Raw genomic sequence first — 14721 nt, 5'->3', positions numbered from 1 at the left:
TCTATCTCTTCTATCAACCCTATCTGGTACGGATCCCACACCGGTGAGCAGTATTCAAACAGTGAGCAAACAAGTGTACTGTAACCGATTTCCTTTGTTTTCGGATTGCATTTCCTTAGGATTCTTCCAATGAATCTCATTCTGGCATCTGCTTTACCGACGATCAACGTTATACGATCATTCCATTTTAAATCACTCCTAATGCGTACTCCCAGATAATTTATGGAATCAACTGCTTCCAGTTGCTGACCTGCTATTTTGTAGCTAAATGATAAGGGATCTATCTTTCTATGTATTCGCAGCACATTACACTTGTCTACATTGAGATTCAATTGCCAACACAACACAACAACATTGCCAACACAACATTGTCGTTGGAAAAAGTTTGTGAGAACGTAACTCCTCTCTTTCATTCTTTTTAAAGCGTCGGTTTCAGTCTATACATCCAAAGATCCAAGACTCAGTCCTCGACTGTCGTAGCATTAATTGTCACTGATCGTGTCTGTGATATTTGGCAACGACTTGTTAATAGGAAGAATCCCAAGTTTACCTCTTTTTGAAGTCCACGTTGAACTGTAGGTCCTCCAATAACTCGCTGTGTAGTTCAGTTCAAAGACAAGAGAACAACGACATACGACCTTCAATCGGTTAGCGCCTAACAAAGTACTGTGATTCGATGTCTGCAAAGACAAAGTAAATGATATCTCTGTCCGCACCATATCCACAGGTCCGTTATCCGCATCCACAAGTCTTTTATCTGAAGAAGATATCCACATCCATGCAGATCTCTTTTAGTGTGATGTTCAGACACCACCGTATTGAGAACAACTTTGTTCTGTATCTATCTGACACTTACCGATGCTTCTTTGGTACTAATAAGTAAGTAAAAAATAGATGAATAACTAAATCCGTTATGAAAGTGGTTGATATCAGCAAATACGATGTCCACTCGCTAAGTGCTCGTACGAGGAATCAACCACTGTTGCTTCAACAACTCATCTGAGGTGTATATTTTCTTTATTTTTCGTACGTCGTTTTTTCTCCTTCCCCCGATACAGTGATATAGTGCCACACAGTACATATGATACTGATTCCATTCAGCCCATGACAAGAGCGTAGTGCACGAGACTACAGCTAACACTCCCTATGAGCTAGATGCTAACCCAGAATTACGGCAGTACGTTGGTTGATTGGTTGATTCGGGGGAGGGGGGCGGTGGGAGGAGACCAAACGCCGAAGTCAGCAGTCCCATCGGATTAGGGAAGGATGGGGAAGGGAGTCGGCCGTGTCCTTTCACACTAACCATTCCGTCATTTACCTCAAGCGACTTAGGGAAATCGCGGTAAACCTAAATGAGGATGGCCGGACACGGGTTTGAACTGTCGACCTCCCGAATACGAGTCCAGTGTGCTAACCACTGGTCCACCTCGCTCGGTGGCATTATGTATGAACATTGAGTAGTCATGTTTCAGTGTCCATTTAATTTCTATTTATCTGTTCCAAAACAAACTTTCACTGAACGTGACATTAAATAATGTATTTGTTTTTTTATCGTGGTAGAGTGAAAGACTGTAACTGGGGAACCAAAATGACTGCCGGTAGTTATCTTCATTTGGGTGACCAATAACGCTATTCCTATTTTGAGCTTGACTACGGACTAGTTTTGTGGGTCATCCAAAGACATAAATAACGCTGTTTAATCAGGAAGATCCAGCTTCTTGACGTTGTTCGACAGTTGATGTGGCGAGAAACCTGAGAAAATTTTATTGCTTTCGACTCGCCCCGAGAACCTTCATTTGAAATGCTATTTGTACCAATTTTCATTAAATTCTGTGTCTCAGGACATTGAGTAATACATTTGTTTCTCTTCGGAATATTTCACAGTTCTCCATCATCAGGGACTTGATCAATAAATTTCGTTGTTTAGGGTACGGTATATGTAACAACGAAACTCTCCACACTCAGTCACTGTGGCGGAACGAACTTCTGACTTTTGTCGTTTGTGTCCACATAGTCCATGTTAACAGAGGCCATTTTATTTTTTGAACTTGTCTTGTGCTTTTCCTTAACAGAGCTACAGTACAATATTATCCACTCACTAGCGAATAAGATATGAATAATAAATATATGTTTTCGTAATTAACATGTATACATATATCTTTATTATTTCAACAATACAGTAAGCAAGCATATAAATATTTATTTTGTGATCACATTTATTTACATAGATACGCTAATTTTTTTTACCGTTACTGTTTTACACAATTGTGGCGTTCTTTCATGTTCGATATTTTAGAATATGATAGGCTTTGGTTCTACTGCGGTTATACATTGTTCTCCCAAATAAGTACACCAAGCTGAGGCACGGTGGCTTGCATCCTTTCAGGTACACGCTAACATCACTGGCTTCGATATCACAGCAACGGCGAAACCTTTAGGAACATCCTCTGCAAAACTGTATTCCACAACACACGGCAGGGGAAGTGGCCGTTGTTATGCTCTACAAACGCATACTTTTGTGATTTCCACCATCTTGTGGATGAAAATACTGTATCGATGTACAGATCTTTGGTACCTGGTCCTAAAAAGCACAGCCGTACTTGGTCCGGCATTGAGTGACGAGTTTGTCCTCGAATAGTTCTGTGGAGGAGGACAAACTGCACTGCTACGGCGGGTGACTAGGAGGACAGGAGTGTACTGGCAGCTGGTCACAACAGCTCACCCTCCTGCGCGTTTTCACTGTCTATTTGAGGCTGTTACCCAGAGATGTGTGTAGCTGTCACACTTGAAAAACACTTTAAACCACAGATTTCTAAAGCTACAACTGTCTGCACATGCACAGAAACAAACAGTCTAGCAATACGGAAACTAGTAACAAAACTGTCGTCAAAAAGCAGTTTCCCTGAGATGCGGCAATATCGGACGTATTATGAATCAAGCGACAGCGTTAGAAAATTCACAACACGAGAAGTATTTACACGAAAGCGAGTTAATACGCTGTGCGTTATTACTAGCACAGCATCTCAAATTTAACTCTAACACAGACTTCTTTCTACTCCACAGAAAACCATTGTAACTACCGCCATGAAGAAGTGATACATACTACGATAAGAGCGAGATGAATGTTCTTAGCGTTCTGGTCATTGTGTTAGCTATTCGTAATCAGCTTGTGGTTTGAGCCAGCATTAGGAGAGGCTATAATTCTTCACAGTACGGACGGCATACAGCTAAATGCTTTAACTCTATCCTCAACATAATGTTCTCATCAAACTGACAAAGAATCGATCACACACTGCAATTGAGCCAGAACACGGTGACGCAATGTTGAACTTTGTGCATTGAATGTGAATTCATGAATATTGGCGTACTTCGAAACATCATTGTAGGTACTAAACCTTCGATTTTTTATTATTGTGCTCAGTTGATTGGGCGTGCTTGAATTTCTTCCGCGCTTTACCTCGCAATCTTTCTTCATCTTTCCACTTTACCTTTTTTTGCATTTATCAGATCGTGCTGTATTCTTCCAGGTTGGCTTTTCAGTGAAATTTATGTTCGTGAATAACTTACATCGACATTCAGCCTCGAATGGCTTTATGTCAACACATTCTTTTCAGGTCTTCATTAACTTCTTTCGACGCGTGGACTGTCAAATCGAAGTCGCCGTATTTGGACTACACAAACAGTGAAAGTGAAGCTGAGCGATAGAGTAGGTAGGGAAAGAGATGTTAAAAGAGCCTCACATTTCTCGTAAGCGCAAAACATCTGTGATTACTGAAGTTATGCGGCCCTGTCTGCCCACCGCCCTATCCCGCCATAAGGGATGCTCTCGCCTTATAAAAGTTCATTAATGTAGCATACGGAAGATATTTTGGAACTTCAGAGCTTGCACGAGGAGAGAAACTGCTGTCTACAGAAAATCGTCGTTTGAGGCGCAATGTGTAGAATATTTCCTACATATTGCTCGTCAGGCTAATGTGAGACTTGACATGGTACTAGATTCCTGGACGCGCTAACGTGCGATTTTGGTTACCCTGTTAGTGGCTTTATAACACTATTACTGCTGTCGCGAGCGTTATCGCAATCTAGGGAAGTCAAAACGACGGGGTTTCGTGCCTTCGCGTCTTCCGTGCTCATTTCTTCTTCCGACATTGTCACTCGACACAGTCAGTAACTTCTCACAGCCTTGCATCGTTTCAAGTATCCGCATTCACTGGTTAAACTTTTGTTTCTGTTTCACGCATTTGTGCCACGAAGCGTCCTCCAACGGCTAAACTCTCTGACGAGTGGGGTGCAGCAGGTGCAAAATAACGTCACAGCTCCGAGGCGCTTGGCAGGTTAGGGTAGCGTCCGGCCGCCCCTCCCTCACACCTTGGAGTGGGCCATCGTGGCCGAGTCGAGCTGCTGCTTCATGGCCTCCAGCTCCTGGATGTCGGCCACGGAGCTCTCGCACTTGTGCACGACCAGCTTGTGGTAGAAGTGCACGGCGAAGGCGACGAACACGATCAGCACGGGCACCACGATCACGGTGGCGGCCCACGCGGCCGTGAACGAGTAGTCCCAGAACTTGACCCAGCACAGGATGGCCACCTCGACCAGGAACAGGAAGAGCCCCAGCACTGTGGAGAAGGCCCACGCCAGCTCGATGAAGCCGCGCATGCGCTCGTGTGGGGACTCGCCCACCAGCTCCTGCACCTGTAGGCAACACCCACAGCACACCTCATTGTCTGCAACTGACGTCCTCTCTTAAAACATTGAACTTAAGTACGCAATAAATCTGGCGACTGGAACTAAAAATAGTTCACAATGTGTATCAGCTGTACCACTACATAAAGACAAGTCATAGTTTAAAATTATTACCAAAAATCTCGAAAACTTCTTGCACAATGCTCTAATAAATGTTCGGATGGACATTTGCTACATCTTCATCATATACATGGTATATAAATGTTTACACTATATAAAGGGCAAATATAATTAGCCAAAACTCGAAATATTCCTAATAGATTTACTGAAAACTTTTATGTGATACTCTAATAAATGTTTGTACAAACATAAACTACACATTTTTGAATATATGTAATGTATGAGTACATATACTACATAAGTGGGAAATGTTGTTACCAAAAATCTTGAAAAGTTACTGACCAAATTACCTCATATTTTTATGCAGCACTCAAACATCCAGGCAGACATAGGCTACATCTTTTTAATAATTATTGTACACACACACACAATCAAAAGTGGTTTTACATCACCTCGGTTCTGAGATTTCCGGAACCTGTACAGAAAATTGGAGTAGAAATCAACATAAACATCATTTCTACCCTTTTTATTGCTCATTAATACCACACATTGCATGTTGTGCCATCATACAGCGTGTCTGTCAGAGGTGCTGGTCCAGATTGCTGTACACTCCGGTACATCTAATATCCAATAGCACATCCTCTTGCACTGAAGCATGCCTGTATTCATCATGGCATATTATCCACAAGTTCATCAATGCACTGTTCGTCCAGATTGTCCCACTCCTCAATGGCGATTCGGCGTATATCCCTCAGAGTGATTGGTGGGTCACGTCGTCCATAAACAGCCCTTTTCAGTCTATACCAGGCATGTTCGATAGGGTTCAAGTCTGGAGAACATGCTGGCCAGTCTAGTTGTGTGATGCCATTATCCCAAAGGAAGTCATTCACAAGATGTGCACGATGGGGGCGCGAACTGTCTCCATGAAGACGAATACCTCGCCAATATGCTTTCGATATGGTTGCACTATCGGTCGGAGGATGGCATTCACGTATCGTACAGCCATTACGGCGCCTTCCATGACCACCAGCGGTGTACGTCAGCCCCACAAAATGTCACCCCAAAACATCAGGGAGCCTCCATCTTGTTGCACTCGCTGGACAGTGTGTGTAAGGCTTTCAGTCTGACCGGGTTGCCTCCAAACACGACGATTGTCTGGCTGAAGGCATATGGAACACTCATCGGTGAAGAGAACGTGATGCCGACCCTGAGCAGCCCATTCGGCATGTTGTTGGGCCTATCTGTACCGCGCTGCATGGTGTCGTGGTTGCAAAGATGGACCTCGCCATGAACGTCGGGGGTGAAGTTGCGCATCATGCAGCCTGTTGCGCACAGTTTCAGTCGTAACACGACTTTCTGTGGCTGCACGTAAAGCATTATTCAACATGGTGGCGTTGCTGTCAGGCTTCCTCCGAGCTGTAATCAGTAGGTAGCGCCCATCCAATGCAGTAGTAGCCCTTGGGCGGCGTGAGCGAGGCATGTCATCGACAGTTCCTGTCTCGCTGTATCTCCTCCATGTCCGAACAACATCGCTTTGGTTCACTCCGAGACGCCTGGACACTTCCCTTGTTGAGAGCCCTTCCTGGCACAAAATAACAATGCGGTCGCGATGGAATCGCGGTATTGACCGTGTAGGTATAATTGAACTACAGGCAACACGAGCCGTGTACCTCCTTCCTGGTGGAATGACTGGACCTGATCGGCTGTCGGACCCCCTCCGTCTAATAGGCGCTGCTCATGCATGGTTGTTTACGATGGGCGGGTTTAGTGACATCTGTGGAGAGTTAAAGGGACTGTGTCTGTGATACAATATCCACAGTCAACGTCTATCTTCAGGAGTTCTGGAAAGCGGACTATGCAAAACTTTTTGAAGCACCAAAGAAACTGGTACAGGCATGCGTATGCAAATACAGAGCTATGTAAACAGACAGGGCCTATATAAGACAACAAGTATCTTGCACAGTTGTTAGATCTGTTGCTGCTGCTGCAATGACAGGTTATCAAGATTTAAGTTTGAACGTTGTATTATAGTCGGCAGCGCCTATATAAGACAACAAGTATCTGGCGCAGTTGTTAGATCGGTTGCTGCTGCTACAATGGCAGGTTATCAAGATTTAAGTGAATTTGAACGTTGTGTTATAGTCGGCGCACGAGCGATGGGACACAGCATCTCCGAAGTAGCGATGAAGTGGGAATAGAAAAGAATTGTTCAACGTGACAGAAGTCCAACGTTTCCACAAATTGCTGCAGATTTTAATGCTGGGCCATCAACAAGTGTCAGTGTGAGAACCATCCAACGAAACATCATCGATATGGGCTTTCGGAGACGAAGGACCACTCGTGTACCTTTGATGACTGCACGAGAGAAAGCTTTACGTTTCACCTGCGCCTGTTAGCATCGACACTGAACTGTTGATGACTGAAAACATGTTACCTGGTCGGATGAGTCTGGTTTCAAATTGTATCGAGCAGATGGATGTGTACGAGTGTGGAGACAACGTCATGAATCCATTGGCCCCGCATGTCAGCAGGGGACTGTTCAGGCTGGTGGAGGCCCTGTAATGGTGTGGGGCTTGTGCAGTTGAAGTGATATGGGACCCTGATACGTCTAGCTACGACTCTGACAGGTGATACATATGTAAGCATCCCTTCTGATCACCTGCATCCATTCATGTCCATTGTGCATTCCGACGGACTTGGGCAATTCCGGCAGGACAATGCGACGCCCCACACGTCCAAAACTGCTACAGAGTAGCTCCAGGAACACTCTTCTGAGCTTAAACACTTCCGTTGGCCACCAAACTCCCCAGACACGAAATTTATTCAGCATGTCTGGGATGATTTGCAACGTGCTGTTCAGAAGAGATATCCACCACCTCGTACTCTTACAGATTTATGAAGAGCCCTGCAGGATTTATGGTGTCAATTCGCTCCAGCATTACTTCAGACATTATTAGAGTCCATGCCACGTTGTGTAGCGGCACTTCGGGCGCTACACGGTATTAGGCAAGTGTACCTGTGTTTTTGGCTATTCAGTACAGATAGGATAGAAGTACACACATATATATATATATATATATATATATATATATATATATATATATATATATGTGTGTGTGTGTGTGTGTGTGTGTGTGTGTGTTTGTCAACATTCATTGTTAGCAAAATTCTAGGAAGCTCTTAATCAATTTACTTGAAATACTTGTACGTTAATCGAACAAATACTTGGAAACACATTAGTTACATAGCTTTTAATGTACATGGCAAACCTGAGAAAGTGCTTGACCGATTTTTTTCAAATTTTCACTCTATGGAATGTTCCGATATAGGCTACATATTTTTAAATGTTTTTGCACAATACTCTAATATACATTTTTTTAAAGCAGCAATCTGCAGATTTTCCGTTAAACTGTGAGAGAAAAAACTATGCTGTGCTGTGAAAATGTGTGATTTATTTTTCTTTTTCGCATTCAGTGTTCAGTGTGATATTGGGAGGTTTAAATCACTAGACAAATTACATTCTTGTATGTGTTCTCTCTCCTTACATTTAATTTCCGACAAAATATGTATATAGAACAATGTAGTGTTTCGTTCTATTTCTTGCAGCCGGTTTTAACAGAAATGAGGGAAGTTGTATTTATAACTTATCGGCTTATGATTAGAATACCACTTTGGAATCACAATTGTCCGAAACTTTGTAATCCTACCCGTTCGCAAGTTAAAACAGAAGCTACTATCTTCACATATGCAGCAGATCGAGAAGTCTCTCTCATACCCGTATAGTAAAGATTCCAACGTTTCTACCCACCCACTCCAAGGGACTTTAATTCCGAGTCATGGTTTCCTTTGTAACATCAATAATTAAGGCCGAAACTCAGAGAGAGGAGGAAAGGTGCACAGAGAGGGTGGAAGAAATTAGCATTGTGAGGGTGGACGAGGAGACAGACAGACAGAGGGAGAGAAGAAGATGGACAGAGAAAGAGGGGAGGAGGAGAGTGGGGGAGAGGAGGAGGAGGTGATGGAGGGAGAAACAGAGGAAGAGGGGGAGGAGATCGACAGAGTGAGGGGGAGACGGAGATTAAGTGGTATGTCCAATTCCCATAAATACTTAGCAGTACGAGGTTAGCTAGTAATTAACACAGGGAAGGAATACGAGCGTCCGCAGCTCGTGGTCGTGCGGTAGCGTTCTCGCTTCCCACGCCCGGGTTCCCGGGTTCGATTCTCGGCGGGGTCAGGGATTTTCTCTGCCTCATGATGACTGGGTGTTGTGTGACGCCCTTAGGTTAGTTAGGTTTAAGTAGTTCTACGTTCTAGGGGACTAATGACCATAGATGTTAAGTCCCATAGTGCTCAGAGCCATTTGAACCATTTTGAAAGGAATACGAGCACAGAATCAGATGCATGTAACCAAACCTGAAAAAAATGAAATGCCTTGCCACTGAATTTAGAAACAAACATACAGCATACTATCACAATGAACTACAGGGTATGTCTGAGAAGTTCGCTTAATGGTCTCAGAAAATAAAGGAAACAAGAGTAACAATCCAAATACTTTTACTGGCCTTGAAAGTAATCACCGTTAGCTACAACACCCTTCTCACATCGATTACAAGGCTGTTGGAAAGTGTCGGAAGAGCTTGTTGTGGACTCGCTCGATGCACTATGGTCACGCGTCGTTGGGTATCCGCATTGCCGGAGATGAGACCTGGTGGTACCAAACCGATCTGGAGACCTGAATGTCAAGGTGTTCATCGCCTTCTCCACTCTCCTCAGGTAGAAATTCTTGATGGATCAAGCACTTGCTGTCGAAAAATGTGATCGACATCATCTCGATACTGGATTTTGTCAGTCTACTTTCCTAGCGAGGCCGGGCAGACGATGAACATCACGCCACTGACTGCCGGTTGGTCTCCGGGACGATTTCGCATTACCTGATGTCTTCTCCTCTAATGAGGTGGATATCCATCAACGCGTGGCAAGGGTGCTTCGAGCGATTCCACAACGAAGCGTTTGACGACAATTTCCAACAGTTCCACAACCGATTCCAGCAGAGTGTTGAAGATAATGATGATTACACTGAAGGCCAGTAAAAGTATTTTGTTTGTAACTCTTGTTTTCTTTATTTTCTGGAACCATCCACCGACACTTTCAAACACACCTTGTACGAACAGTTAACAGACATACAAATATCTATGCAAGAATATGGTGACATACGTTTAGACAAGATACAGAAAGCAGTCCTCGCCATTTGTCTATACTATCGTCACCGAGACCCGACCGAGTATCGGAAATGACTCAAAGAACTGATTGAAGCTTGACAGACAGTACAGAGCCATCAACAACAGCGGATCGCAGAGCGCTGACAGGAAGAAAAATAACGAGAGATCGGGAAAGCGAACACGACAGTACACATGAACCAGGTCCAACGATTGATTTGAAGAGAGAAAACCTGAGACAGTGAAAGCAGAGCCCACCAATCAACGGTGCGTTACTACAACAAGGTAGTAGCGAAGCGAACACACCATAGAGTCCCGTGTAATGATGCTTAGAACGTAAATAATCTAACAGTCCATCTTTGAAATGAAAGAGTCCGAAAGAGTTCAAAACCCGCAATAAATGTTAGCATGTACATAATGAACTCTCCTATCTAAACATTTCCCTACTGACTGCAGCTAAATTCATATCGGAACCTTACAATGGGAAATGGCCAACATCAAGGAAGTGTGCAGAAAATTAATGGAAAGTAAGAAGAGGAACGATGTTGAATGAAACTTCTTCATAACGACACGTCAGAAATCTTGGCAAACGTGCATAATGGATACCTTCCACAGCAAAAATGGCTTGGTACATAGCAGTCTACAGAAACAAAGCAACAAACGTTGAACTCCACAACATAAAATTAGCAAATTCGCTAAGATGTTTCAGTATAAATATATTAATACGCCGCACCACGAACGACGTAGACATGCAAACAATAAAACAAAGGTATACCAATGAAAACATATTACTACTGTAATACAATGTGAATTTAGGTCTTGTTTTACTTTGTGAAACATTTCAAATTGGTTCAAATGGCTCTGAGCACTACGGGACTTAAATTCTGAAGTCATCAGTCCCCTTGAACTTAGAACTACTTAAACCTAACTAACCTCAGAACATCACACTCATCCATGCCCGAAGCAGGATTCGAACCTGCGACCGTAGCGGTCGTGCGGTTCCAGACTGCAGCGCCTAGAACCGCTCGGCCACCTCGGCCGGCCAAACATTTCATGTAATTAAAATCAACGTAATGATGTTTGGGCAGAGATTTTTGCTAAAGCGACCAAACGGAAGAGAACTCTGCGTATCTTTGTCTGTAAAACAAACAAAATGTGGTACTTCATTTATTATCGCCTCACTTAGGCGTCTTTTATCGTCCGGCTGTTGTAAAGTAAGCATCTATGTTTCCATGTATCTTAATTTTGACAGACCTTACTGCTATAACTGTCTAATTGAGATTCATTTAAAATATTAGACCTGATTATGAGTCACATTAACAACCATAATTTTCTACGAAATTTTGGATTTTTTCAGAGGCTGTAGAAAAGGCATTGATGACGAATTGTGCGAGTGTATAAGGACCGAACACATTACGTGTTCTTTCGTTATTTATACTGTATCTTTAAGCGTAACCTCCTTGAGATTAATTTGCTGATCTTTTCCCCTTAGTTCCTTGCGTATATTTTTTTACATAGAGGTCTCGTTAGGTTGATCGGTCAAATGCCTTCGATGAATGACGTCGGAAATCGCTTCACTGACTTGATGTATCGTCTCTCACCAAAACCAACAGGCGGCAACACGAAATATTACCTGAATGGGTAATTATCATCTTTTAACAGCAATCATTAATTCCATTCATCTAAAATTTTGGATGAGGTTTGCCCTATATGGACGTTTCTCTCGCTCGTCTCGGTATTACGTTTTAACCACCACTTTAATAATCATACTGAATTCTTGCCGTGGCTTAACTCGCCAGGGTAGCCGAGAGCGCTAATGCGCTGCTACCTGGACACCGTTTGGCGCGCTGGCTCCGGATCGAATCCGCAAGGCAGATTAACGACGACGCGCTGGTGTGCAGGCCAGCCTAGATGTGGTTTTTAGGCGGTTTTCCACATCGCCTAGGTGAATACCGGGCCGGTTCCCACGTTCCGCTTCAGTTACACGACTCGCAGACATTTGCATCACGCTCGCGCTATTCCATGGGTTACACTAGAGGCAAACAGCTGGGGTACACTGATTCCTTCCTGGGGGTATGGGGTGGCGGCAGGAAGGGCATCCAGCCACCCCTTAAACTTAACACACCACATCCGATTAACCATTGCGTATAAGTTATTATATAAAACCACTAATATGCGCTTGAGCTGAAAAAGACAAATACAGGATGGCTTGTGACGTAGCCAGCACTCTGACGTACAGTTGGTTGTAGCTTTAATACCACATTGGCGAAATATCGCAACACTTATTTTGTGTTCCAACTGAGGCAATGGCTCCTAAACGTGAAATGACGTGTACTGACGTTACAAAACTCTTACAGCTCCACGTCGATGGTAGCTAACTCGCGCCATGTGAGGACGGCTTAAGAGTAGAAACCGTGACTGTGTGAAATAATTACTTGTGCTACACCGCCGCCACGCACTTTATACTTCTAGTATGAAGACGGAGAGAGGTGGCGCAGTGGTTACGACAAAGGACTTGTGTTCGGGAAGTGGGCGGTTCGAATCCGCGACTACATCTCAAGAGTGAGATTTTGCTTTAGCTCCATAAATCGCTTAAGGTAAATAGCGGGACGGGTCTTTTAAAAAATGTGGATAATTTCCTTCCCCGTCTACACTCTAAACGAACTTGTCAATTGGATATTAAAGCCTACCTTCCCTTTCATGCTTTCAAGGATGAGGTACTGGCAGAATTGAAGCAGTGAGGACGGGATGTCAGTCGTCATTGGATAGCACCTTTGGTAACAGCACTGACGGAAATAGGCAAAGATCCCGGGTTCGAGTCCCGGTCCTTGTACAGTTTTAATCTGTCATTAAGTTTCACTTTACACATATATATTCTGATTAATTAAGGTACTGCTGCACGTTTCGAGCGTGCTCTGTCCATGACAAAGCGTATTTGCGTAGAGGAAGGATGTTATTTGATGATAAAATTACCTTATCGAACTAGAACTAGCAGGGAGATTATGAAGCGTAAATCGTGTCCACTGTTCTGTTGACTGACTGGTTATGAGTGACTCATGGGCGGGGGAGGGGGACTCTGGGTAGGGGAAAAAAGGAGCTTCCAGCTCTTGTGATGGAGACTCTGGAATACTACACCTCCTTGTCTGTGGATCTCAAAGTATGATGTATGTAGATTGTTCCTGCGTTAGCTGCTGCGCCAGTTGTCTTACTGCACACCTGCACACTGTGCCACGTATAAGCTTTCGTGGTAACACAGCGGAGTTGCAAGAGCAATTTACTAAAACTTCGCTAACGCAGTAATGCAGACAAGATGGAAAGCCATTATTTTCCGTAAAAGGTACGTGCATCTCCACTCGCTATTTTTTGACCAACGTTGCACAGTCCCGGAGTTTTTCTAAGTCGCCGAGAGTGCAGCTTTTCTTAACCCAAACTTTTGTCTTCCCAACGGTCCACACTATAAACTCTTAAATTCGGTCCTTTCCTTACTGACACGTTCGGTATGTGGCGCTAGATATGAAGCGTCAGCGCGCTATGGCGGAGACGCAGTCAGAAATGCCACAGTTTTTCAGATACTAAGTCTGTTTGTTTTCGAGTAGTTAACAGGCTCACAAAAAGATGAAGCCGACTCTGCATTGTAAATTTCCAGAATTGTACAGAGGAGGTGGCGAAATACGTCACAATTTTTGAGGTACACAGTCTATGTGCAAAGTTCGTTCAAAATTTGTCCCTCTCTCTCAGTACGTAACATTAAGAATAGTTCCGATTTATTGTGAGTGATTGTTTTTTGACTTTAACAAACCGTAGGGTTTTCTACCTTCTTTCATTACTAGCAAAATCATTACGTATAAAATTTTGAATAAATCATATATTTTAGTTCCTGCCAGTGAAGTTACGACTTCACTGGCAACTTTTTTGTCAGTTGTATTAGCCTCAGACAGGAGTGACGTCATGAACCCGCCAGGTTAGCCGAGAGCGATAATGCGCTGCTTCCTGGACTTGGGTAGGCGCGCTGGCCCCGGATCGAATCCGCCCAGCGGATTACCGACGACGGCTAGTGTGCCGGCCAGCCTAGATATGGTTTTTAGGCGGTTTTCCCCATCCTGCTAGGTGAATAATGAGCTGGTCCCCCGTTCCGCCTCAGTTACACGACTCGCAGACTTCTGACCACGTTCGCACTATTCCATGGACTACACTAGACGCAGACAGCTGGGGTACACAAATTCTGTCCCGGGGGGTACGGGGTGGCGGCAGGAAGGGCAACCAGCCACCCCTTATAACGAACTTTGCCAAATCCGTTCCTAACCGTGCCGACCCTGCGAAACTACGGGACAAGGCATCAACAAAAGAAAGAAGAAATAAGGAGTTACGTCATGGAGTAGCAGCGTAGAGCTTGCGCCTGTGCCGCGGCTCGGCACGCACCTGCAGTTTGCTGACGGCGTCGATGTTGGGCAGCAGGTAGGTGGAGATCATGAGCGCGAAGATGTGCACAGCCACCAGCACCGTGGTGCACACCGAGAACATGACGAACAGCCACTCGGGCACCTTGGTCGGCTCGTTGATCTGCAGCTCCACCATCGCCACCTGTGGCCGCAAAACAGACACGTCTCTAGAAAACCGCTAGGGTCCTGCATAAACACATTTTGTTCTGTGTCCCACTATGTAAGAGAGACGTCTATGTCGCGCGTCAGTTTTCCGTGGAAAC

The 14721-nt window shown here is 44.2% G+C and overlaps 1 protein-coding gene across 1 annotated transcript in view; it reads right to left on the bottom strand.

Annotated features, from left to right (window-relative positions):
• Positions 1-2139: 2139 nt before the first annotated feature.
• The window catches only part of LOC124545898 (calcium release-activated calcium channel protein 1-like), a 139382-nt gene continuing 126800 nt past the window's right edge, over positions 2140-14721 (bottom strand). Inside the window, exons 6-7 of the mRNA XM_047124858.1 lie at positions 14439-14600; positions 2140-4692 (exon numbers count right to left, since the gene is read on the bottom strand). Coding sequence (XP_046980814.1) covers positions 4363-4692; positions 14439-14600 — 492 coding nt within the window. The 3' untranslated portion in view covers positions 2140-4362. The remainder of the gene's footprint in view (positions 4693-14438; positions 14601-14721) is intronic.

Source organism: Schistocerca americana, chromosome 8 (assembly GCF_021461395.2).
Source record: "Schistocerca americana isolate TAMUIC-IGC-003095 chromosome 8, iqSchAmer2.1, whole genome shotgun sequence".
NCBI lineage: Eukaryota > Metazoa > Arthropoda > Insecta > Orthoptera > Acrididae > Schistocerca > Schistocerca americana.
The sequence above is the reverse complement of the archived record's forward strand: the minus strand, read 5'-3'. Positions and strand labels throughout refer to the sequence as shown.